The sequence below is a fragment of the Hordeum vulgare genome, chromosome 1H (genome assembly GCF_904849725.1).
Source record: "Hordeum vulgare subsp. vulgare chromosome 1H, MorexV3_pseudomolecules_assembly, whole genome shotgun sequence".
Lineage (NCBI taxonomy): Eukaryota > Viridiplantae > Streptophyta > Magnoliopsida > Poales > Poaceae > Hordeum > Hordeum vulgare.
In genome coordinates, this window is record NC_058518.1 from 513,746,375 (window position 1) to 513,774,174 (window position 27,800).

Below are 27,800 nucleotides of genomic sequence, written 5' to 3' on the forward strand. Positions count from 1 at the left end.
GGTACTGGAAAAGCTCCAGATTGGTTTTTTCTTCGATATAGAGAGTTGTGGTGGCGTAGCGGAATTAATCTCCTAATCTCTAAGGGTTTTGGGATTTATTGGATTTTTCAGCGTTGGAATCACGCCAGCCGGAGCCACGTGGGCCCCACCACACATGAGAGCACGTCTAGGGGGTGGGCATGCCCTGTTGGCTTGTGGCCCATAGGTGGCCCCCTACGGTGGTTCTCCACTCCGGTACTTCTTATTTTATCCAGAAAAAATCATAAAAAAAAATTGGCGATTCCGAGAAATTTTATTTTTTTGCACAAAAACAACACCATGAAAATTCTGCTAAAAAGAGCATTAGTCCGGTTTAGTTCTAAATAAATCATATAAAGTGCAACAAAGCAATATAAAAGTATTATAAACATACACAAATATGGCATGAGTACTACGTTTATTTCCCCGGCAGGACACCGAAAAAGGGCTCCAGATGAGACCGCTTTGGAAGAGAGACTTGTCGCGGCGGTGTGGAAGTTGTAGGTTTATTTCTTGGGTTTTTCCTATTTATAATTTTTTTGGCATCAATTTCAAGTCAGGGAGGCACGAGGGAACTACGAGCTCGCGTCAACCCCCTACCCCCCAGGGAGGGTGAGGCGAGCTCGTCGCTCCCCTGGACTTCGTCTGCTCCTTCCATGAAGCCGTGGGGGTCTTTTATGTTGAAAAAAATCACCAAAAATATTCATGGCATGTGGACTTCGTTTGGCATGGAATTTCTGCGAAACAAAAGACAACCAAAAGATAGGAACTAACATTGGACACTAAGTTATTAGGTTAGTTCATCAAAATCATATAAAAGTGCATTGAAACCATATATAACCTTGGTAAATATGCATGGAAATTTATCAACGCCCGCGTGATCTAACAAAGCAAGAGACCCTCGAATGGTTCAGAGAGAATGTAAATACTAGCAATAAATAATCAGATATGCATAATAAAGAAACACAATATTGGAGTAACTATTATTCACCACACGACTTCTCCCTCCATCTCCACATCCATGCTCCACTCATGAGGTGACAAACGGCTTATCCCTCCATCTCCACATCCATAATCCAGTAACGAGGCAATACATGTCGTCATCCCCCACACCTCGTCGCAGCTTGACTTCCATCACCACGTCCACGCTCCTACCACGAGATGACACATGTTGTCCATCTTTCTCCTCACGACTACGTCCATATCCACGTCCTTTCTCCACCCGCGGGGCGACATGTGACGTCCTAGTTCGTCCTCATGACTCCTTCCATCTCCACGTTCATGCTCCAATCACAAGGCGACATGTGTCATCGATCTTCGTCGTCACAACACCCTCCATCTCCTTGTTTGTGCTCCAGCCGTGAGGCAACATGTGTCGTCGGTCCTCCTCACAACGCCCTCCATCTCCACGTCCATGCCCGAGCTACGAGGTGATACGTCTTAAACGTATCTATTATTTTTGATTGTTCCATGATGATATATTATCATTCTAGAACACTTTTGGAGTACTTATTTACCAATTTATATTATTTTTGAGCACTAACCTATTGACCCAGTGCCCAGTGCAGGTTGCTGATTTCCGCATGTTGTTCACTTTTCAGGTTTTCCATACCAAATGAAGTCCAATTGACCTGAAACATTTCGTTGATTTCTTTGGACCAAAAGAAGAGCAACAAGCATCAGAGGAATGTTGGGGGCCACACGAGGGCCCCACAAGCCAACCCGGTGCGGCCTATGGGTGCCGTGTTGGCTTATGGGCCCCTCGAGGCCCTCCCGACTCCATTCTCTAGCTTATAAATTCTCATATACCCAAGAAACATGAAAGGAGTCCTAAAACACTTTTTACGTCGCCGCGAGTCTGTGTTCCTACGAGAGGCCCTCTGGAGCTCCGATCAGAGACCCTCCCAGAGGGGGGATCGATCACGGAGGGCCTCTTCATCAACCTTGCTGCCCTCACGATGATGTGTTAGTAGTTCACTAAAGACCAACGGGTCCATAGATAGTACCTAGATGGAAATCTCTCTCTCTTGATCTTCAATACAATGATCATCGCATCTTTGCTTTGATCCACATGATGTAATTCCTTTTGTGTGGTGCATTTGTTGGCATCCTATGAATTGTGGGTTTATGTTCAGATTATTCATGATAAATATTTGAGTCTCTTCTTAATACTTATGTGATTTTTATGTGCACGATTATGATAGCTTCGTAATTCTCTCCGATCTCTTGAAATAGTTTGGCCAACTAGATAGATATTTCTTCGGTGAGAGAGGTGCGTTGTAGTAGGTTCAACCTGGTGAATTTCTATAAATGAGTAACAGAAGGGGACAAGATGTGTCTTTGTGTTGCTGCTACTAAGGATAAAACGATGGGGTTTATACATATTGCTTGAGTTTACTTCGTCTATATCATGTCATTGTTCTCCATGCATTACTCTGTTTTACTTAATACTCTAGATGCATGTGTTGGGGAACGTTGCATGGGAAACAAAAAAAATTCCTACGCACACGTAAGATCTATCCATGGTGATGACCATCTATGAGAGGACAAATTAGATCCACATACCCTTGTAGATCGCTAAGCAGAAGCATATATAACGCGGTTGATGTAGTCGAACATCTTTGTGATCCAAATCGCAGTCCGTCCCGCGATCTCATGACGATTCGTCCCGCGATCCCATCATCATCCATCCCGATCTAGTGCCGAACGGACGGCACCTCCGCGTTCAGCACATGTACAACTCGATGATGTCTCTGCCTTCTTGATCCAGCAAGAGGGGCGAAGAGTTAGCTGAGTTCTTCGATAGCCTAACGACGTGGTGGCGATGGTGGTGGACTTGATCCGGCAGGGCTTCGCCGTGCACTGTCGAACCTAATCTAGAAGAAGAATGAACTAGAGGGAGGGAGAGGGGCTGCGCCTAGGATTATGTTGTCTGCCCTCTCTCCCCTCTAATATATATAGGAGGGAAGGGGAAGGGGTGGTACCCTAGGGTTTCCCCTAGGGTTGGCCGGTCGCACCCAAAGAGGAGGAATCCTCCTCCACTAAGGGAGGTGGAGTCCTACTCCTAGTAGGATTCCTTCCCACTTGGCCTCCTCCAACCTCCTTGGCACAAGGGCCTTTAGGGTCTGGCTGCCCAGCCCACTAATGGCTGGTGCGCCACCTCTTAGGACCATGTGGCCCCTGGGGTTGGTGGACTTCTCCCGATGGACCCCTGGAACCCATTCGTCATTCCCGGTACACTATAGAAAATGGCTGAAACCATTCCAGAGCCCAAATACCCACTTCCTATATATGAATCTTCGTCTCCGGACCATTTCAGAACTCCTCGTGACATCCGGGATCTCATCCGGGACTCCAAACAACCTTTGGTCACCAACATACATAACTCAACTATACCGAAACGTCAACGAACCTTAAGGTTGCAGACCCCGCGGGTTCGAGAAGTATGTAGACATGACCGAGACACTCTTCGGTCAATAACCAATAGCGGGACTTGGATATCCATATTGGCTCCTACATATTCTATGAAGATCTTTATTGGTTGAACCTCTATGTCAAGGATTCAGTTAATCCCATATATTATTCCCTTTGTCCATCGGTATATTACTTGCCCGAGGTTCGATCTTTGGTATGTCCATACCTAGTTCAATCTCGTTAACGGAAAATCTCTTTACTCGTTCCTTAATACAAAATCCCCTGACTAACTCTTTAGTCACATTGCTTGCAAGGCTTGTTGTGATGTTGTATTACCGAGTGGGCCCAGAGATACCTCTCCGTCATATGGAGTGACAAATCCCAGTCTTAATCCATGCCAACCCAACAGACACCCTTGGAGATACCTGTAGAGAACCTTTATAGTCACCCGGTTATGTTGTGATGTTTGATACACACAAGGCATTCCTCCGGTGTCCGGGCGTTGCATGATCTCATGGTCATAGGAACAGATACTTGACATGTAGAAAACATTATCAATAAACTAACACGATCACATGCTACGTTCATAGTTTGGGTCTTGTCCATCACATCATTCTCCTAATGATGTGGTACCGTTATCAAACAACATCTCATGTCTATGGTTAGGAAACCTTGACCATCTTTGATTAACGATCTAGTCCTTAGAGGCTCACTAGGGACAGTGTGTTGTCTATGTACCCACACATGTATTTGGGTTTCCAATCAATACAATTCTAGCATGGATAATAAATGGTTATCATGAGAAGGAAATATAATAATAACTGATTTATTATTGCCTCTAGGGCATATTTCCAACAGTCTCCCACTTGCACTAGAGTCAATAATCTAGTTCACATCACTATGTGATTCACACCCAATAAGTTCTGGGGTTTAATCATGTATTCTTGTGATAGAGGTTTTAGTCAACGGGTCTGAACCTTTCAGATCCGTGTGTGCTTTACAGATCTCTATGTCATCATGTAGATGCTGCTACCACGCGCCATTTGGAACTATTCTAAACGACTGCTCCACTATACAAATCCGCTTTGCTACTCAGAGTCATCCGGATTGGTGTCAAAGCTTGCATCGACGTAACCCTTTACGCCGAACTCTTTCATCACCTCCATAATCGAGAAACATTTCCTTAGTCCTCAACTTACTAAGGATAATTTTGACCGCTGTTCAGTGATTCATTCCTGGATTACTCTTTGTACCCCTTGACAGACTCATGGCAAGGCACACATCAGGTGCGGTACATGATACGTCCATTTTGCATCATGCTTTCATGTTGATATTTATCGCTTTATAGACTCTTATTATACTTTGTGGTACCGTACTTATGCCTTTTCTCTCTTATTTTGCAAGGTTTATTTGAAGAGGTAGAATACCGGCAGCTGGAATTCTGGACTGGAAAAGGAGCAAGTCTGAGTCCTCTATTCTGCGCAACTCCAAATGCCCTGAAAATCAACGTGGAATTTTTTGGGAATATATAAAAAATACTGGGTGAAATAAGTGCCAGAGGGGAGCTGCCAGGGGCCCACAAGCCTGGTAGCCGCGGCCTACCCCCCTGGTCGCGGCTACAGGGCTTGTGGGCACCCTGGTGGCCCACTGTCCCCCCTCTTCTGCTATATGAAGAGTTCCGTCCGGAAAAAATCAGGCCGGAGCTTTTTCGTGGATTCTCCGCCGCCACGAGGCGGAACTTGAGGAGAACCAATCTAGAGCTCCAGCAGGACTATCCTGCCAGGGAAACTTCCCTCCCGGAGGGGGAAATCATCGCCATCGTCATCACCAACACTCCTCTCATCGGAGGGGACTCGTCTCCATCAACATCTTCATCAGCACCATCTCATCTCCAAACCCTAGTTCATCACTTGTAACCAATCTCCGTCTCGCGACTCCGATTGGTACTTGTAAGGTTGCTAGTAGCGTTGATTACTTTTTGTAGTTGATGCTAGTTGGATTACTTGGTGGAAGAATTTATGTTCAGATCCTTGATGCTACTCATTACACCTCTGATCATGATTATGATTATGCTTTATGAGTAGTTACTTTTGTTCCTGAGGACATGGGATAAGTCATGCTAATAATAGTCATGTGAATTTGGTATTCGTTCGGTATTTTGATATGTTGTATGTTGTTTTTCCTCTGGTGGTGTTATGTGAACGTCGACTACATAACACTTCACCATTATTTGGGCCTAGAGGAAGGCATTGGGGAGTAGTAAGTAGATGATGGGTTGCTAGAGTGATAGAAGCTTAAACCCCAGTCTATGCGCTGCTTCGTAAGGGGCTGATTTGGATCCACTAGTTTAATGCTATGGTTAGACGTTGTCTTAATTCTTCTTTCGTAGTCGCGGATGCTTGCAAGAGGGGTTAATCAGAAGTGGGATGCTTGTCCAAGTAAGGGCAGTACCCAAGCGCCGGTCCACCCACATATCAAACTATCAAAGTAACGAACGCGAATCATATGAACATGATGAAACTAGCATGACAGAAATTCCCGTGTGTCCTCAGGAGCGTTTTTCCTCTTATAAGACTTTGTTCAGGCTTGTCCCTTGCTACAAAAGGGATTGGGCCACTTTGCTGCACCGTTGCTATTACTTGTTACTTGTTACTTGTTACTTTTCACCTCACTACACCATCACTTGTTACCGCTACTTTCAGTGCTTGCAGTTATTACCTTGCTGAAAACCGTTTATCAGAGCTTTCTACTCCTCGTTGGGTTCGACACTCTTACTTATCGAAAGGACTACGATTGATCCCCTATACTTGTGGGTCATCAGTACACAACATGGCATACTATGGAGCCTATGGCTAAGGCATAGGGGACAACCTTCGTCCTTCGTCCTTCTTCTGCCGTGGTTGGGCTTTGAGTCTTACTCAAATTCACACCTTACAATACAGTCAAGAACTCTTTCTTTGACTAATCCATTTTGAACCCCTTCAATTTTTTTTGTCAAGGCATGTATTTATTGAAAGTTTTATCAATCATCTTGATCTATCTTGTATAGATCTCGATGCCCAATGTTCAAGCAGCTTAATTCAGGTTTTCCTTTGAAAAATTACTTTCAAACAACCCTATATGCTTCCCAGAAATTCGACATCATTTCTGATCAATAATATGTCAACTGCATACACTTATCAGAAAATCTATAGTGCCCCCACTCACTTTCTTGTAAATACAAGTTTCTCATAAACTTTGTATAAACCCAAAAACTTTGATCATCTCATCAAAGTGTATATTCTGACTCTGAGATGCTTCCTCTAATCCATAGAAGGATCGCTAGAGTTTGCATACTTGTCAGCATCCTTAGGATCGACAAAACCTTCTTCATATACAAACTTTCCTCAAGGAAACCATTGAGGACACAATGTTTTGACATCTGTGTGCAAAATTTCATAAAAAATGCAGCAACTGCTAACATAACTCCAACCGACTTTAGCATCGCTACGGATGGAAAGTGTCATCGTAGTCAACTCCTTGAACTTGTAGGAAACCTCTTTGTGACAAGTCGAGCTTTCTAAATGGTGACATTCACCATTGTCGTCTGTCTTCATTTTAAAGATCCACTTGTACTTAATAGCCTTACGACCATCAACTAGTTCTTCCAAAGTCTACACTTTGTTGTCATACATGGATCCTACCATGGATTTCATGGCGTCCAGCCATTCGCCGGAATCCAGGCCCACCAACGCCTCTCCATAGCTCGTAGGTTCATTGTTGTCCAACAACATAACCTCCAAGACAGGATTACCGTACCACTCTCGAGTATTGTGTGTCCTTGTCGACCTACGTGGTTTCTTAGTAACTTGATCTGAAGCTTCATGATCATCATCATTAGCTTCCTCTTCAATTTGGTGTAGGCGCCAGAGGAACAACTCCCTGCACCCTATTACACTCCGTTTGAAGTGAAGGTGCAACAACCTCATCAAGTTCCACCATCCCCCCACTCAATTCTTTTGGGATAAACTCTTTCTCGAGAAAGGACTCGTTTTAGCAACAAACACTTTGCTTTCGGATCTGAGATAGGAGGTGTACCCAACTGTTTTGGGTATCCTATGAAGATGCATTTATCCGCTTTGGGTTCGAGCTTATCAGGCTAAAGCCTTTTGACATAAGCATCGTAGCCCCAAAATTTAAGAAACGACAGCTTAGGTTTCTTCAAACCATAGTTCATACGGTGTCATCTCAACGGAACTACGTGGTGCCTTATTAAAGTGAATGTGGCTGTCTCTAATGCCTAACCCCAAAACGATAGTGGTAATTTGACAAGAGACATCATAGTATGCACCATATCTAATAGGGCGCGGCTACAATGTTTGGACACACCATCACACTATGGTGTTCCAGGTGGCAGGAGTTGTGAAACGATTTCCACATTTGTCTTAAATGTGTACCAAACTCGCAACTCAGATATTCATCTCTATGATCACATCATAGACATTTCTTCCTCTTGTCACGACGATCTTCAACCTCACTCTAATTTTTTTTGATCCTTTCAATAATTCAGACTCATGTTTCATCAAGTAAATACACCAGCATGTACTCAAATCATCTCTGAAGTAAGAACATACCGATATCCACTGCGTGACTCAGCACTCATTGGACTGCATGCATCAAAATGTATTATTTCCAATAAGTAACTTTCTCGTTCCATCTCACTGGAAAATGAGACCTTTAGTCATCTTGCCCATGTGGCATGATTTGCATGTCTCAAGTGATTCAAAATCAAGTGAGTCCAAAAGATCCATCTTCATGCGTTTACACCAATAGGCATGGTTCGCGTGTCTGAAACAATTCAAAAACGAGTGAGCCCAAAAGATCCATCTTCATGGAGTATCTTCATGCGTTTACACCAATAGGCATGGTTCGCATGTCTCAAACAATTCAAAAACAAGTGAGTCCAAAGATCCATCAGCATGGAGCTTCTTCATGCGTTTTATACCAATATGACTCAAGCAGCAGTACCACAAGGAAGTGGTACTATCATTACTACTTTGTATCTTTTGTCATTAATATTATGAACATTTGTACCACTACGATCGTGATTCAGTAAACCATTCATATTAGGTGCATGACCATTGAAGGTTTTATTCAAGTAAACAGAGTAACCATTATTCTCTTTAAATGAATAAACGTATTGCAACAAACATGATCCAATCATGTTCATGCTCAACGCAAACACCAATCAACATTTAGGTTCAACACTAATCCTGAAGGTAGAGAGAGCGTGCGATAGTGATCACATCAACCTTGGAAACACTTCCAACATATATCGTCACCTCGCCTTTAGCTAGTCTTTGTTTATTCCGTAGCTTTTACTTCGAGTTACTAACATTTAGCAACTGAACCGGTATCTAATACACATGTGCTACTAGGAGTACTAGTAAAGTACACATCAATAACACGCATATCCAATATACTTTTGTTGACATTGCCAACCTTCTTATCTACCAAGTGTCTAGGGAAGTTCCGCCTTAGTGATCATTCCCTTAATCACACAAGCACTTAGTCTCGGGTTTGCGTTCAACCTTGGGTTTCTTCATTGAGAGTCAACTGACTTGTCATTATCGAAGTTTCCCTTCATTCCCTTTGCCCTTCTTGAAACTAGTGGTTTTACTAACCATCAACACTTGATGCTCCTACTTGATTTCTACCTTCGCGGTGTCAAACGTCGCGAATAGCTCAAGGATCATCATCTCTATCCCTGATATGTTATAGTTCATCATGAAGCTCAGTAGCTTGGTGGTAGTGATTTTGGAGAACTATGTCAATCACTATCTTATATGGAAGATCAACTCCCACTCGATTCAAGCGATTGTAGCACCCAGACAGTCTGAGCACATGCTCAACGATTGAGCTTTTCTCCCTTACTTTGTAGGCAAAGTATCTTGTCGGAGGTCTCATACCTCTCAACACAAGCACGATCCTGAAATCCTAATTTCAACTCTTGGAACATCTCATATGTTCCGTGATGTCCAAAACGTGTTGGGTGCCTCAATTCCAAGCCATAAAGCATGACACACTGAACTATCACGTAGTCATAAAACACGTGTATGTCAGATGTTCGCAACATCCACACACGACACTTGGGGTAGCACACTGAGCAGTGCATTAAGGATTTAAGTATGCAACAATGAGGACAATCCTGAGTTTACGGACCCAGTCTGCATAATTGCTACTATCATCTTTCAACTTAGTTTTCTCTAGGAACATATTAAAAATAGGGGAACTATAGTGCAAGCTAATCATCTACAACATAATTTGCAAAGACATTTTGACTATGTTCATGATAATGAGTTCAATTAATCATATTACTTAAGAACTACCAGTCAAATTGACATCCCTCTGGTCATTCGAGTGGTACATGAATCAAATTCACTAATTCAAGTCGGATCATCACGTGAGTTGAGTTGGCTTCAGTGGTGAACATCTCTATGTTGATCATATCTACTATATGACTCATGTTCAACCTTTTGGTCTCTTGTGTTCTGAGGCCATGTCTGTACATGATAGGCTCGTCAAGTTTAACCCGAGTGTTCCGCGTGTGCAACTATCTTGTACCCGTTGTATGTGAACACAGAGTCTATCACACCCGATCATCACGTGGTATCTCGAAACGAAGAACTTTCGCAATGGTGCACACTCTGGGAGAACAAAATTTTATCTTGAAATTTAGCGAGGGATCACCTTATAATGCTACCGTCGTCCTGAGCAAAATAAGGTGCATAAAAGGATTAACATCACATGCAAATCATAAATGACATGATATGGCCATAAACTTGTTTTTTTGATATCCATCTTCAAAGCACCGGCATGATCTCCATCATCACCAGCGCCACACCATGATCTCCATCGTTGTGTTGCCATCGAGGTTGTCGCGCTAACTATGATGTTGCTACTAAAGCTACTGAACTAGAGATAAAGCAAACCATCACCAAGCGTAAAATAATTAAAGACAACCCTATGGCTAATGCCGGTTGCCATTGAATCGACATGCAAGTCGATATTTAACTATTAGAACATGATCATATCATACATAAAATATATCATATCAAGTCTTTGGCCATATCATATCACATCATACCCTGGAAAAACAAGTTAGACGTCCTCTAATTTGTTGTTGCATATTTTATGTGGCTGTTATGGGTATCTAGCATGATCGCATCTTACTTACGCAAAACCACAATGATGATATATAAGTTTCTATTTAACCTTCTCTAAGGACCGCCTCTGTCAAATCCGGTTCAACTAAATTAGGAGAAACAGACACCCGCCAGCCACCTTTATGCAACAAGTTGCATGTTAGTCGATGGAACCGGTCTCTCATAAGCGTACGAGTAATGTTAGTCTGGGCTGCTTCATCCAACAATACCGCCAAATCAAGAATACACCAAGGAGGGCAGCAATCTGAATATGAACTCCCACAAATTCCTTTGTGTTCTACTCGAGATGTCATCTATGCATAGACCTAGCTCATGATGCCACTGTTAGGGAACGTTGCACGGGAAACAAAAAATCCTACGCACACATAAGATCTATCCATGGCGATGACCAACTACGTGAGGAGACATCGGATCCACATACCCTTGTAGATCGCTAAGCAGAAGCGTATATAATGCACTTGATGTAGTTGAACATCTTCGTGATCCAAATCACAGTCCGTCTCACGATCTCATCACGATCCATCCCGCGGTCCCATCATGATCAATCCCGATCTAGTGCCGAATGGACTGCACCTCCGTGCTAAGCACACGTACAACTCGATGATGATCTCTGCCTTCTTGATCCACCAAGAGGGGGCGAAGAGGTAGCTGTGTTCTCCGATATCCTAACGGCGTGGCAGCGATGGTGGTGGAGCTGATCTCGCAGGGCTTCGACGTGCACTTCCGAACAAAATCTAGAGGAAGAACGGACTAGAGGGAGGGAGAGGGGTTGCGCCTTGGATTGTGTGTTGTCTGCCCTCTCTCCTCTCTAGTATATATAGGAAGAAAGGGGAAGGGGTGTTTCCCTAGGCTTTCCCCAGGGTTGGTTGGCCGCACCCAAAGAGGAGGAATCCTCCTCCACTAAGGGAGGTGGAGTCCTACTCCGAGTAGGATTCCCTCCCACTTGGCCTCCTCCCACCTCCTTGGTGCAAGGGCCTTTAGGGGTTGGCTCCCCAGCCCGCTAAGGGCTGGTGCGCCACCTCTTAGGCCCATGTGGCCCCTGGGGTGGGTGGACTTCTCCCGATGGACCCCCGGAACCCATTCGCCATTCCCGGTACAATACCGAAAATGCCCGAAACCATTCCGGAGCCCAAATACCCACTTCGTATATATCAATCTTCCTCTCCCGACCATTCTAGAACTCCTCGTGATGTCCAGGATCTCATCCGGGACTTCGAACAACCTTAGGACACCAACATACGTAACTCAACTATACTGAAATGTCACTGAACCTTAAGTGTGCAGACCCTACGGGTTCGAGAAGTATTCATACATGACCAAGACACTCTCCGGTCAATAACTAATAGCGGGACGTCGATGTCCATATTGGCTCCTACATATTATCCAAAGATCTTTATCGGCAGAACCTCTGAGTCAAGGACTCATTTAATCCCATATATTATTCCCTTTGTCCATCGGTATGTTACTTGCCCGAGATTCAATCGTCGGTATCACTATACATAGTTCAATCTCATTACCGAAAGTCTCTTTACTCGTTCCGTAATACAAAATCTCGTGACTTACTCCTTAGTCACATTGCTTGCAAGGCTTGTTGTGATGTTGTATTACCGAGTGGGCCTCGAGATACCTCTCTGTCACACGGAGTGACAAATCCCAGTCTTGATCCATGCCAACCCAACACACACCCTCAGAGATACTTGTAGATCACCTTTATAGTCAGCCAGTTACGTTGTGACGTTTGAAACACACAAGGTATTCCTCCTGTGTCTCGGAGTTGCATGATCTCATAGTCATAGGAACATATACTTGAGATGCAGAAAAAAGTAGCAATAAACGGACACGATCACGTGCTACATTCATAATTTGGGTCTTGTCCATCACATAATTCTCCTAATGATATGACCCCACTATCAAACGACATCTCATGTCTATGTTTAGGAAACCATGACCATCTTTGATCAACAAGCTTGTCCTTAGAGGCTCACTAGGGACAGTGTGTTGTCTATGTATCCACACATGTATTTGAGTTTCGAATCAATACAATTCTAGCATGGATAATAAACGATTATCATGAACAAGGAAATATAATAACCAATTTATTATTGCCTCTAGGGCATATTTCCAATAGCATGCTGGATAGCGATTGATGGACAGAGTAATAGTAATAGGTACAAGCAGGAGTCGTCCTATTTGTTTATCGATATGATGCCTATATACACATGATCATTGCCGTGAATATCGTATAACTATCAGCCTTTCTATAAATTGGCAACAGTAATTTGTTTACCCACTGTATGCTAGTTTTCATGAGAGATTCCATTTGGGAAAACTATGCCCCCCGGGTCTATTCACAACATATATAAAAAACCTTCAATACCTTGCTACGATTTACTTGTTTTTATTTTATCTTGCTATCTACAACTATCCACACACCTCACCCGCTTGCAAATAACAAGAATCAGAGGATTGACAACCCTCTTGTCCCCGTTGGGTGCAAGAGGATTGACAGCCGCTAAAGACGATTGTGGTTGATATTCCTATTAGTTCGATAAACCTTGACTTCATAATTCAGGAAATACTTACCAACATTGTGCTTTGATAATCCGTTCCTCTTCACGAAAAATCCAATGCAGATCACAAGTATCACGAGGCGACATGTGTGACCGTTCCTCCTCCCCACAAGTCCCTCTATGTCCATGTCCTCCAGCCGTGAGGCGACATTTGTTACCGTTCCTCACCTCACGACTCCGTCCATCTACACGTTTGTACTCCAAATGCAATGTTACATGTGTCACCGTTCTTCCTCCTGATTACTCTCTCCATCTCCACTCATGTTCTCTAGTCGTGAGGCCACTAGTGATGTCCTTCTTCCTCCTCACAACTCCCTCCATATCCATGTCTGTGCTCCAATCTCAAGGTGGCACATGTCATTGTTCTTCCTCCCCGCCGTGGCTTATCCCTCCATCTACTATCCATATTGGTGTTCTTATTGTCCCAATGAAGACTCACCATTGAGAGATAATAGTAGTTGAACAATCATTCATGGTGTTCTTTTGGTATGTTGTATTAAACAGTGATCTCTTGATGCTCCATCTCGATGACATCAATTCTGGTGACATGGACGATGTTTTTCCATTTTCATGAACCTTTGGAATTCAAACCGTGTCTAACCTTACCTGGCTGGATATACTGTGAACAATAAAAGATATGTTCTTCATAGTGCAATAGACAGATTGACGACTTCTACCGGGCTTCAGTGACACGCGGTTTTACTTGTGGTGTAGTAGTTGGTTCCGATGCGCGTCTTGTTAATTCTACGTGTACAATCGAGATGACTGGATGGGTGTGTCTAGCGTGGCAGGCTTGCAGACACATGTGGTCCGCACGCACCTCCGCCTGACCTAGCGTGGCGACGGAGAGATCGGAACGGTTGAGAGGGAGGGACTATGAATATATGGTAATAAATAATGAGATATGCGTAATATAGAAATAAATAATCAGATATGCATAATATATAAAGAGAAATATTAGAGATCGAAATCGAATATTTGAGTAATCAATATTGAGAAGGAAGGAAATGAGAGGTAGTATTCCACCTCTGTGTCGACGCATCTCCATTTGCGAGGTGACACGTGCCACCGATCTTCATGCTCATGAGTCCCTCCATGTCTACGTCAATGCTCCAGTTAAAAGGCGACACATGTCATCGTTGTGCGTTGTCACTCCCTCCATCTCCACGCAAGTGGTTCAATCATGAGGCGACACTGGTCGTCATTCTTACTCCCCACCGTGGCTTCTCGCTCCATCTCCACGTCAAGCATCGTGTTGCCTCGTTGTCGTAGCTTGATGGATACCTAATATTACATCGACACTCCCACGTCTCTGCTAGGAGGGGCGACTCCAGTGGAACCCTAGCACATCCACCACTTCGCCCCCTCCAATATTGCTCCCCCGCTGTCGCCGAAGGACTCCTCCAGTAAAAGGAAACGAGGCTGACAGCGGTGACAGGTCCTCATCCACCTCGCACGACTAATGGCGGTGGCGCACGAGGGGGGGGGGGTAGGGGACCGTTTCTTGCTTTACAGGATCTTTGACTCGAGAGTCATACAGCGTCCCTAGACGTCGTTACATGGGTGCCACGGTGGCCACCTCGGAGTTTTTTGGCGACCTCGATCGTGTTGTGGCTGCAAGGACGGCACGACGAATGGTTCGGGGGCTGGATGCGGCTTGGCTACTCTCTTCGTGTTGTGTAGGTGGTGGCGGCAGTGCTGTCTGAGATCTTTGACATGTTGTAGGAAACCGGTGGGTGGCGCGGTCCTTCGATTCCTTTTGCTCTAAGATGGTATTTTGCTGGTTGCCGGCACTGATGGATCTAGCTTTTGACGAGTTCCGAAATGCTTCGCTCGATATCTCCATTGGGTCCTTGATACCTGTAGATTGTTGGATCAGATGGGATTTGATCGTGTGCACTCCTATTTTAGCCCGAGTGGCTTCAGGACAGTGTGGCACGAAGCTTTGGTATCTATTGACATTATAGGGCATGTCAATATTTCAATTTCCATGGTGAAGATAGTGGCGAAGAACGTCATGGCGGCTAACGTCTAAGGCCTTGTAATGGCAGATTGAGTTTTCGTGGCGATCGAACCCAATGCCCAGTGTAGGTTGTTGTTTTCCGCATGTTTTTCACTTTTCAGGTTTTCCATACCAAATGAAGTCCAATTGACCTGAAACATTTTGGTGATTTCTTTGGACCAAAAGAAGAGCAACATGCATCAGAGGAATGTTGGGGGCCACACGAGAGCCCCACAAGCCAACCCTGTGCGGCCTGTGGGTGTCGTGTTGGCTTATGGGCCCCTCCAGGCCCTCCCGACTCCATTCTCTAGCTTATAAATTCTCATATACCCTAGAAACATGAAAAGAGTCCTAAAACACTTTTTACGTCGCCGCGAGTCTCTGTTCCTACGAGAGGCCCTCTAGGGCTTCGATCCGGCACCCTCCCAGAGGGGGGATCGATCACGGAGGGCCTCTTCATCAACCTTGCTACCCTCACGATGATGTGTTAGTAGTTCACTAAAGACCTATGGGTCCATAGATAGTACCTAGATGGAAATCTCTCTCTTGATTTTCAATAAAATGATCATCGCATCTTTGCTTTGATCCACATGATGTAATTCCTTTTGTGTGGTACATTTGTTGGCATCTGATGAATTGTGGGTTTATGTTCAGATTATTCATGATAAATATTTGAGTCTCCTCTTAATACTTATATGATTCTTATGTGCACGATTATGATAACTTCGTAATTCTCTCCGATCTCTTGAAATAGTTTGGCCAACTAGATAGATATTTCTTCGGTGAGAGAGGTGCGTTGTAGTAGGTTCAACCTGGCGAATTTCTATAAACGAGTGACGTAAGGGGACAAGATGTGTCTTTGTGTTGCTTCCACTAAGGATAAAATGATGGGGTTTATTCATATTGCTTGAGTTTACTTCGTCTATATCATGTCATTGTTCTCCATGCATTAATCTGTTTTACTTAATACTCTAGATGCTTGTGTTGGGGAACGTTACATGGGAAACAAAAAAATTCCTACGCACACGTAAGATCTATCCATGGTGATGACCATCTACGAAAGGAGAGATCGAATCCACATACCCTTGTAGATCCCTAAGCGGAAGCGTATATGACGCGGTTGATGTAGTTGAACATCTTCATGATCCAAATCACAGTCTGTCTCGCGATCTCATCACGATCCGTCCCGCGATCCCATCACGATCCATCCCGATCTAGTGCCGAACGGACGACACCTCCGTGTTCAGCACACGTACAACTCGATGATGATCTCCGCCTTCTTGATCCACCAAGAGGGGGCGAAGAGGTAGCTGAGTTCTCCGACAGCCTAACGGCGTGGCGGCGATGGTGGTGGAGCTGATCTCGCAGGGCTTCGTCGTGCACTTTCGAACCAAATCTAGGGGAGGAACGAACTAGAGGGAGGAGAGGGGTTGCGCCTTGGATTGTGTGTTGTCTGCCTTCTATCATCTCTAGTATATATAGGAGGGAAGGGGAAGGTGTGTTGCCCTAGGGTTGGCTGGCCGCACCCAAAGAGGAAGAATCCTCCTCCACTAAGGGAGGTGGAGTCCTACTCCTAGTAGGATTCCCTCCCACTTGGCCTCCTCCCACCTCCTTGGCGCAAGGGCTTTAGGGGTTGGTTCCCCAGCCCGCTAAGGGCTGGTGCGTCACCTCTTAGTCCCATGTGGCCCCTGGGGTGGGTGGACTTCTCCCGATGGACCCCCGGAACCCATTCGCCATTCCCGGTACACTACCGAAAATGCCCGAAACCTTTCCGGAGCCCAAATACCCACTTCCTATATATTAATCTTCATCTCCGGACCATTCTGGAACTCCTCGTGATGTCCGGGATCTCATCCGGGACTTTGAACAACCTTAGGACACCAACATACATAACTCAATTATACCAAAACGTCACCGAACCTTAACTGTGCAGACCCTGCGGGTTCGAGAAGTATGCAGACATGACCGAGACACTCTCCGGTCAATAACTAATAGCACGACGTGGATGTCCATATTGGCTCCTACATATTCTACAAAGATCTTTTTTAGTCGAACCTCTGTGTCAAGGATTCAGTTAATCCCATATATTATTCCCTTTTGTCCATCGGTATGTTATTTGCCCGAGATTCGATCATCGGTATCACTATACATAGTTCAATCTCATTACCGACAAGTCTCTTTACTCGTTCTGTAATACAAAATCCAGTGACTTACTCTTTAGTCACATTGCTTGCAAGGCTTGTTGTGATGTTGTACCGAGTGGGCCCCGAGATACCTCTCTGTCACACGGAGTGACAAATCCCAGTCTTGATCCATGCCAACCCAACACACACCCTCGGAGATACCTGTAGAGCACCTTTATAGTTAGCCAATTATGTTGTGACGTTTGATACACACAAGGCATTCCTCCGGTGTCTGTCTGGGAGTTGCATGATCTCATGGTCATAGGAACAGATACTTGACATGCAGAAAAAAGTAGCAGTAAACTGACACGATCACATGCTACATTCATAGTTTGGGTCTTGTCCATCACATAATTCTCCTAATGATATGATCCCGTTATCAAACGACATCTCATGTCTATGTTTAGGAAACCTTGACCATATTTGATCAACGAGCTGGTCCTTAGAGGCTCACTAGGGACAGTGTGTTGTCTATGTACCCACACATGTATTTGAGTTTCCAATCAATATAATTCTAGCATGGATAATAATCGATTATCCTGAACGAGAAAATATAATAACCAATTTATCATTGCCTCTAGGGAATATTTCCAATAGCATGCTGCGTAGCGGTTGATGTGCGGAGTAATAGTAATAGGTGCAAGCAGGAGTCGTCCTATTTGTTTATCGATGTGATTCATATATACACATGATCATTGCCGAGAATATCGTATAACTACCAGCCTTTCGATCAATTGGCAACAGTAATTTGTTTATCCACCGTATGTTAGTTTTCATGAGAGATGCCATTTGGGAAAACTATGCCCCACGGGGTCTATTCACAACATATATAAAAAACCTTCAATACCTTGCTACGATTTACTTGTTTTTTATTTTATCTTGCTATCTACAATTATCTACACACCTCACCCGCTTGCAAATAAAAAGAATCAGAGGATTGACAACCCTCTTGCCCCCGTTGGGTGCAAGAGGATTGACAGCCGCTGAAGACGGTTGTGGTTGATATTCCTATTGGTTCGATAGACCTTGATTTCATAACTCACGAAATACTTACCAACATTGTGCTGCGATAACCCATTTCTCTTCACGAAAAATTCAATGCAGATCACAAGTATCACGAGGCGACATGTGTGACTGTTCCTTCTCCTCACGGGTCTCTCTATGTCCACGTCCTCTAGCCGTGAAGCAACATTTGTTACCGTTCCTCACCTCACAACTCCGTCCATCTACACGTTTGTGCTCCAAATGCAATGTTACACGATTTCACCGCTCTTCCTCCTGATTACTCTCTCCATCTCCACTCTTGTTCTCTAGTCGTGAGGCGACCAGTGATGTCCTTCTTCCTCCTCACAACTCCCTTCATATCCACGTCTGTGCTCCAATCTCGAGGTGGCACATGTCATTGTTCTTCCTCCCCGCCGTGGCTTATCCCTCCATCTACTATCCATATTGGTGTTCTTATTGTCCTAATGAAGACTCACCATTGAGAGATAACAGTAGTTGAACGATCATTCATGGTGTTCTTTTGGTATGTTTTATTAAACAGTGATCTCTTGATGCTCTATCTCGATGACATCAATTCTGGAGACATGGACGATGTTTTTTCCATTTTCATGAACCTTTGGAATTCAAACTGTGTCTAACCTTACCTGGTTGGATATACTATGAACAATAAGAGATATGTTCTTCATAGTGCAATAGACAGATTGACGACTTCTACCGGGCTTCAGCGACACACGGTTTTACTTGTGGTGTAGTAGTTGGTTCCGATGCATGTCTTGTTAATTCCACGTGTACAATCGAGATGAATGGATGGGTGTCTAGCGTGGCAGGATTGCACACACATGTGGTCCCCACGCTCCTTCGCCTGACCTAGCGTGGCGAGGGAGAGACCGAAACGGTTGAGAGGGAGGGAGTATGAATATATGGTAATAAATAATGAGATATGCGTAATATAGAAATAAATAATCAGATATGCATAATATATAAAGAGTAATGTTAGAGATCGAAATCGAATATTTGAGTAATCAATATTGAGAAGGAAAGATATCACAGGTAGTATTCCACCTCTGTGTCGACGCATCTCCATTTGCGATGTGACACGTGCCACCGTTCTTCATGCTCATGACTCCCTCCATGTCTACATCAATGCTCCAATTAAAAGGCGACACATGTCATCGTTGTGCGTTGTCACTCCCTCCATTTCCACGCAAGTGGTTCAACCGTGAGGCGACACGGGTCGTCATTCTTGCTCCCCACCGTGGCTTCTCGCTCCATCTCCACGTCAAGCATCGTGTTTCCTCGTTGTCCATACCTAATGTTACATCGACACCCCCACGTCTCTCCCAGGAGGGGCGACTCCGGTGGAACCCTAGCACATCCACCACTCCCCCTCCAATACTGCTCCCCCCGTTGTCGCCGAAGGACTCCTCCAGTAAAAGGACACGAGGCTGACAGCGGCGACAGGTCCTCATCCACCTCACACGACTAATGGCGGTGGCGCGGGGGGGGGGGGGGGGGGTAGGGGAGCGGTTCTTGCTTTACGGGATCTTCGACTGGAGAGTCATACAACGTCCCTAGATGCCGTTACATGGGTGCGAGGGCGGCCACCTCGGAGTTTATTGGCGACCTTGACCGTGTTCTGCCTGCAAGGACGACACGACAAATGGTTCGGGGGCTGGATGCGGCTTGGCTACTCTCTTCGTGTTGTGTAGGTGGTGGCGGCAGTGCCGTCAGAGATCTTCGACATGATGTAGGAAACCGGTGGGTGGAGCGGTCCTTCGATTCTTTTTGCTCTAAGATGGTATTTTGCTAGTTGCCGGCCCTGATGGATCTAGCTTTTGATGAGTTTCGGAATGGTTCGCTCGATATCTCCACTGGGTCCTTGACACCTGTAGATTGCTGGATCAGATGGGATTTGATCGTGTGCACTCCTATTTTAGCCCGAGTGGCTTCAGGACGATGTGGCACGAAGCTTTGGTATCTATTGACATTATAGGGCATGTCAATATTTCAATTTCCATGGTGAAGATAGTCGCGAAGAACGTCATGGCGGCTGAAGTCTAAGGCCTTGTAATGGCGGATCGAGTTTTCGTGGCGATCGGAACTTTGCTTTGTGTTTTGTGACTTGTAACAGCAACATCGCCAAGTGCAGGCGGCAGTATAGGCAGAGTAAAGAGTCTTAGTTTTCAAGCAGAAAACGGAAGGCATCGTCTTAATTGGTTGTTCCTGGCGGTGACTTTGTTGAAGACATTCTTTTGAGAGCGCGGATATTCTTGAGGGTGAAAATCTGAGATCTAGGATCGGGCGATGACGGTACTTGTGCATTGTTTCCTTCTTGGAGGCGTCGCTTTTGAAAAAAATCCGACTTCGGGTGTTTTCTAGGTGGTGGTTCGTGCTGTAGCTATAAGGAATTGATCACTGTAGCAGAATTTTGCTTTCTTTTGGCCATGTGCATCCGTAATGTTTCTACGACATTGTGTCGATGCATAATCGGAGGTAATTAGTATCTCCGTGACATTAATATATTTCCCTTGTCAAAAAATATACAACACTAGATGAATGTCCATTCGTGGCTTTTTTTGATATAGTGAATCCGATTCTTCTCATAAATCACATTGCATTTCCTATTAAGAAGATTACATCACCAAGATGCAGTCATGTTTAATTTGGCGTCCGGGCCATGTTGTCCGGACCACTGAAGTCATCCAACACAGTCCTGTATCGATCTATGGTGAGGTCCGGACATCTTTATCCCGTAAAAGAGGAGACAAACATGGGGGGTTGTGCGGGAGTCTGGACACGCAAGATTTTGCTGTCAGCTTCTTGGCCCATCCAAAACCCTTTGTGGATCTTGCACCTTCATTCTTCCCATTTTCTATTCTTTTCTTTTTGTCTTGCCTTCACCGTCGCTCCATCACCTCGGACGCCATGCCACATACTTACTGGAACTCTACGTCTCCATCACCTCCAACGCTCCAACAGGGTTCCACCCTGCTTCTCCTCCGTCGCCATTCAACTCCTCTCTTCCAATCACCCCGCCAGGTACCATTCGCTACTGCTATACTCACCATGCTCGGTAACTGTTTGATGAATCATCGGAGCTAAAAGCAATTTTCCCTTCCTCCTTCTAGCAATGGATTCCGAGATGGAGTACATATATGAGCAGTATGATGAGTCATCCGACGTCTCGTCAGACAAGGAGGGAGTGCTCTGATGGGACAATGATGATGCAGGCGGTCCTTGAAAACACGGAGCATGCACATGAGCGTGTTCGCAATTTCATGGGATCGATCAAGGGTCATCGAGTGCTCAACCGTAATAGGCGCGCGATCATTTGACACTGATGGCCGACTAGTTTGCCCCTAATGCACCCTTCGTTGTGCATTTTCGCCGATGTTTTTGGCTGCACAAGACTGTCTTTGATCATTTGTACCATGGAGTTCAGTCCTATGATGACTACTTCATAGAGAAGAAGGACTCCCTCGGAACTATTGGCTTCTCTGGTTACCAGAAGTGCATGGTCGCACTTCGATTGCTTGCATATGGCACGACCGCTGATTCATGGGACAAGTACTTGAGAGCACATGCAAAGATGCCATGGTCAGGTTTGCAACTGCCAAGGTCGAGGTGTTCACACCTGATTACCTGAGAGAGCCAACTGTTGCAGACAACGAGAGGCTCTTGACAATCTTAGAAGCAAGAGCGTGGTAGGTTTGCTTTGATCTCTTGACTGTATGATCGGAAAATGGATGAACTTCCCGAAGGCTTTACCAGGGCAATATGAGGGTTAGGTTAAGAAGCACACCATAATTCTTAAAGCAGTTGCATCATAAGATCTTTTGGATTTGGCACACTTTCTTTGGCATTCCCGGGTCTGACAATGACATCAATATGCTTTAACGATCAACATTGTTTGTGAGGATGACTGAAGGAAAAGCTCCTCCTTACCACTATACAATCAATGCACAAGAGTAAAACATGGGCAACTATCAGGTTGACGGTATCTATCCTTCGTGGGCTACCTTTGTCGGCACCAATTCTAACCTAGTTGGTCAGAAAAAGATGCACCTTGCCCAAAGACAAGAAGCAGCTAGAAAGGATGTCGAGAAGGCATCTGGAGTTATGCAGGCCCGTTTTAAATTTGTCCGTGGACGTGCTAAACAATGAGATCCGGAGACCTTGTGAGAGGTGATGACATGTTGTGTGACCATGCATAATATGATCATCGAGGATGAGGGTGATGATGCTGCTGCAACTCTGGAACTTGAGAATATGGGCGATCCTATTAAACTTCTTGATCAGAATTAGCCAGATTTGAAGAGTTTATTCAAATGCATAAACAAATTCACCATCGCCCAACTCATCGGTAGCTGAAGAAAGATCCGACTGAGCATAAGCAGGCGGTTAAAGGGTAAAACAATGTTGGGATGTAATTTGAACAACTACTGCATGCGGCTATTTAAACTACTGATGCATGAGGCTATTTAAACATCTGTACCCTATATACGCGGCTATTTGATCATGCAGAATATAAGAAAATGAGGAAGGATGGATGTATGCGGTTACAGTTGAATGGTGACCTTCGGCATCCGTTTTTATAAATATGCCCCCTTTCCATGGACAGATGCGGAAGGAAATTTGCAAGTTGCCATTGGAGATTCCCTTACGAGGCAGGATAGGAAAAACAATGTTATTTTTCATAATGCAATGGCCAAGTTTGCGAGTACCGTCAGGGTAAAATGATGTGCCCGTAATAAAAGTTATTTAATTTTTTTGAGCTAAATATTGAACTAAAGCTTGTCGCAAAAAATTAGATGAGAACACCTACAACTCGGATCATCAGCCGCCTCCGTCGTTGCCTCCGGTTCCTCGTGCTTCGACTGCTCAATGGCTGGCGAGAGCACCTTGGCATTCTTCCAGCGGAGTCGCTAAGCGTCTGTCTCCGTTGTCTTAAGAAATCGGTGGTAGACTCAATGAAGGAGCCACTCGTCGTCCTTGGGCTTTGTTGGAAACCTACGGCGACGACTTATGGATTTCTCCATAGTGTCCCTCTCCCTTTTCCCGCCGCCTCTCGTGCGGGCGGTGCGGGCCCCCGTTCCCGGCATGCACGTCCATGCCTCTAAGGCTGTCACAAGCACCCACAACTGCCCTTCGGGAGCAATAGCCGATAGGGGCAGGGACGACATGTGGGAGGCACGGACTGTGCAGCCCTCGCCGAGATGCATGCGGGCCAGGATGGGCTAGCTGAGGAGTCCGTGCAACGCTGAATGTGAAGAGGCCAGACGGCAGATACGGAACTGCTCTCTGTGTCCACCTTGGAGGGCAATGAGGAGGGCCAGCTCTTGGTAGGCATCGAGGTCGGAGTCGGAGCGGCTGCCGACGCTCGTCATCTCGGACGATTGAGGCCGGTTTGAGACGCCCAAGTTGATTTGTTTTTTGCCCGATTAGTGATTGGACTGTTTGCCTTGGTGTTTGAGGCGGGCTTTGTGTGCATGCTTGTAAAGCAACTCCAACACGGCCATCCAAACAGATGCCGATTTTATCCATTTGTGTTGGCCGAACGGTCGGGTGTGTCCTTATGTTTTATTTGGGTCGGTTGATGCGTCCAGGAAGAGGGGCGGCACATTTCTACCACGGACTTAGATTTGAATTAACAAAAGCATAAATCATACGTGAAATTAAAAAAAAAAAGAACAGGGACGGACACAGGCGATAAAAGGGCGATAGGAGAGGGAGGTGCGTCCAGCGTGGCAGGCTCGGTCGCCCACGTGGCCGGCACGCGCGGGCGCGTCCACGCGGCACCCCCGGTCCGGCTGACCTGGCGAGGCGAAGAGAGGGAGTAGCAGCCGGACATAGGCATGAATACGCGGCAATAAATACGAGTATTGCGTACAAGTAATATGAGTAGAGTAGTACGTAGTTGGGCATATATACGAGTATTGGAGTAATATACAAGGAATAATGCTGGAGATAGAAACCGAATATTTGGGCAATAAACAATTAATCATCAGAAAGGAAGAAAGAAAGAAACCGAAGGCAGTATTGGGCCGCCCACAGGAAAGCTCCGTGGCCGCGGCTGACTGCTCTGTGCCTTCGTCCCCGTTCCGCCCCCGGTTTTGGGCTCGTCGTCTTCACACTCCGCTCCCTCTACATTACCATACGAGAGGAGGATGGACGCCCTCGCCCTCGCCAATTTATACCCGCCCCATCGCCCCTCCCGGACCCCCACACCAGCCCCAGCCCCATCCCTCGCCGCCGACGCCGACGCCGACGACCGAGATCCGCCCGCCCTTCCCCGACGACCATGCCGGTGGCGCAGCCGGGAGGCGACCCCGTGGGCGTGGGCGCGGAGACCGCCCCGTCCCGCAGGAACCGCAGGCGCCAGAAGAAGTCCTCCAACACCAACGCCGCGGTCGCCGCCCCCGCCCCCGCCCCCGTCCCAGCCCCGGCGCCGGCCATGCCCTCGCCGATGCAGCGCCTCTTCGACACCAGCCGCGAGGTCTTCTCCGCCTCCGCCCCAGGCTTCGTCCCCCCGCCCGACGCCGTCGCCCGCCTCGCCGCCATCCTCAGTAAGCATCCCCCCCTCCCCTCCCCCGTACCCAATTACGCATGTCTGGTTGGTTGCCGTCAGTCCAGTCCTAGGTAAGTAGGCTGTCGTCCAAAGTTGGATTCTCCGTCCGTGCGACCCGATTCGACCAGGTAAATTCGTTCTAGGCGGATCGCGCATGGGCGCCCATCAATCCCTGTGTCCCGTGCTCGGGATTTAGGCAATGATTAGAGAGTAAGCATGGACAGGGAGAATGGGCTCGGCGAATTCGCTGTCTCCCGACTAGTCCACGTCGCCCGGCTGCTTTCCGCCCGTGACTTGTACACGCTCCATTTCCGGCATGCCACGATGTCGACGCGCCCGGGATTTCTTTTTTGCCATGCATGCGCCGGCATGTCTGCCCGTGCAACGCCATTGCAGCACCGCTGCTCTGTTTTACTACTGACAAAAAAAAATTGTGTGTTCGTGTAGCCTGCTGAACCTGACATTGTCTATGCAACTGTGCCAAGTGATTTTGCATACGTATTACTACTAGTTTCTCCCATGAGTTTGCATTGCTCTGCGTAGGGTTTGGCTCGAAACATTGCATTACAGTTTTTGTTTGGAGTTTACTGTATTCATGCTGCAGTGCCAGCTTCCGTTCCTCACTGCTGGTGCTGGTGCTGGTGCTGGTGCTGGTTCAAGCATATTGCGTTACAGTCCTTGTGTCTGTGTCCGAGTCAGTTTGTAGTTTACAGTACTTATTCATATGTCTCATGATGAGCCTGCGTTGTCCTGCTTGCTAAGTTTTGTCTGCGTTACTCTGCTTGCTGAGTTTTACCTGGTCCATGCCATTAGCTTCCATTCCTCGCTGCTATTAATCATTCATCAATCTGTGATACATCATCAGGTGATATTGCTGTGTTGGTGTTCCTTTCTAGTGTTATAATTCTGAACCTGATTAATATTTTTACCTCCTTTTGAAAGCAATTTTCTCCGGTCATGCACCTGCATTTTTATATATGTATATCCAGATGTCATTTCATACCTGACCTGTCAATCGGTATGGTGAGATGGATCTTATCTGATCAGTGCACTGTTGGTTGGTTTCAGATGATCTGAAGTCGCAGGATGTTGGCATAGACGCAAGCATGACCTGCTTCAAGCGCAGCGACTCGAGGGCGTCTCCTGCTGTCACCTATCTGCATTTCTACGACTGCTCCAAGTTTTCGGTAAGCAAGCTCACGCCGTTTCCTGTGCTGTACGTCGATAGTTTTCAGAAAGAAAAAAAAAAGAGTGTTGCACAAGGCCTTTTGGAGTGATGAAAGCTATTATGTGTTGTGTGCAGTTCGGCATCTTCTGCCTGCCCAAGTCGTCTGTCATTCCTCTGCACAACCATCCCGGGATGACCGTCTTCAGCAAGATGCTCTTCGGTTCCATGCGCCTCAAGTCATATGACTGGGCTAGGAGCAACTCAGAGGCTGGCACCAACGCGCTCACCAACTCAGATGGTAAGTTGATGGTGTCTGTCATTCCCTGTTGCTCTGTTCCCTTGGTTTTATTTACTACTCCTACTACTTAGGACATAAATGCTCCTGTTGCTGACAATTCACTTGCCCTTGACCACAGGCGCTCGTTTGGCCAAGATCAACACAAACGCTGTCGTTGACGCTTCAGCTGAGACCATAGTTCTGTACCCTGAAAACGGAGGCAACCTGCACTGCTTCACGGCGCTGTCCCCTTGCGCCGTGCTCGACGTGATGGGCCCCCCGTACAGCAGCGCCAACGGGAGGGACTGCGCCTACTACAGCGAGGCCCCGTTCTCAAACACAGCTGGTGAGTCGTTCCTTCCGACGCAATCTGCTCGCATTCAGTCTACAGAGACAGTACCTAAAACAGAAAAACATCTGTATTGCTTCCACTCACTGATAGAAAACTCTGTCTCTGGTGTTTCAGGTGGGGTTGACGCGCGGTTCTCCTGGCTCAAGGAGGTCCCCAACAACTTCGAGATGAAGGGCATAACAATGCCGCGGCGGTTCATCGTCTAGAGTCTACATGCGAACAACCATTGTTACCGACTTATCAAATCGGCGTCGTCTAGCTTGTTGCTGTAGATAACAACAGTTGTAACCTGCGAAAGGCAGGCAGGCAGTCAGTCAGTCAGCAAACTCTTCTTCTTTTTACCCGTATTCGTCGGGGTTGAAACTATCTCCTGTGGTCGGTCGTTATCTTGTTGTCTTGCGTCGTGACTTTCTGGTGCGTGCGGGGGCATGGTCGCTCTTTCTTGTTTCCCTGCTGCGCAGCCGTGCTGTGCTGTGTTTGCAGCAGGAGCGGTTTTTTTAAGGTGACCATGTCGTACCCAATCAACCCGGATCGCTGTTGAAATCCAAGAGTCACATTTGTTTCATCCTTGCTTGTTTCTTTCCTTCTGATGTTGGTTTCGATGTCTATCCCGTTGCTTGTTCGGGAATCAATCTGCTATGTTTTGTTTTGTGATGCTGTTTGTAGCTTGACAGCGCCAGGAGCAGAAATAGTCTCCACTCCACCACCCTCGGCCAGTCGCTTCCAGGTACTTCTTTCGTCCTAAAATTCTTGATTTAGATTTGTTTAAACATGAATGTATCTAATTACGTTTTACTATTTAGATACATTTATTTTTAGACAAATTTAAGACAAGAATTTTGAGACGGAGGGAGTACTTAGGTAGGTCCTGAGGGGAGTACTTAGATACTTCATTTTTAGGCAAATTTAAGACAAGAATTTTGAGACGGAGGGAGTACTTAGGCTGGCCATAGTGGGAGTAACTAAGGTAGTATCATATACTTAGGACTAGCAAACATGCTGATCTGGCAGACAATTAAAGAAGAGAGAGAGAGTTAG

At 46.0% G+C, this 27,800-nt stretch overlaps 1 protein-coding gene across 1 annotated transcript; it reads left to right on the top strand.

The window, feature by feature from the left end:
- The first annotated feature begins 24,560 nt into the window (after positions 1-24,560).
- Positions 24,561-27,327, top strand: LOC123452606 (plant cysteine oxidase 2-like). Its single transcript, XM_045129289.1, has 5 exons — positions 24,561-24,963; positions 26,034-26,152; positions 26,269-26,431; positions 26,550-26,756; positions 26,877-27,327. The coding sequence occupies exons 1-5, from the start codon at positions 24,699-24,701 to the stop codon at positions 26,966-26,968; spliced, it is 846 nt and encodes a 281-aa protein (XP_044985224.1). The 5' UTR covers positions 24,561-24,698; the 3' UTR covers positions 26,969-27,327.
- Positions 27,328-27,800: the final 473 nt, after the last annotated feature.

What these genes read in the sequence shown, in the direction of transcription:
- LOC123452606 (XM_045129289.1), top strand. Translation starts at nt 24,699, where the DNA reads ATGCCGGTGGCGCAGCCGGGAGGCGACCCCGTGGGCGTGGGCGCGGAG. An exon ending in CCGCCTCGCCGCCATCCTCA is followed by an intron (nt 24,964 to 26,033) that starts GTAAGCATCCCC and finishes GGTTGGTTTCAG; the next exon opens with ATGATCTGAAGTCGCAGGAT. An exon ending in CGCGCTCACCAACTCAGATG is followed by an intron (nt 26,432 to 26,549) that starts GTAAGTTGATGG and finishes CCTTGACCACAG; the next exon opens with GCGCTCGTTTGGCCAAGATC.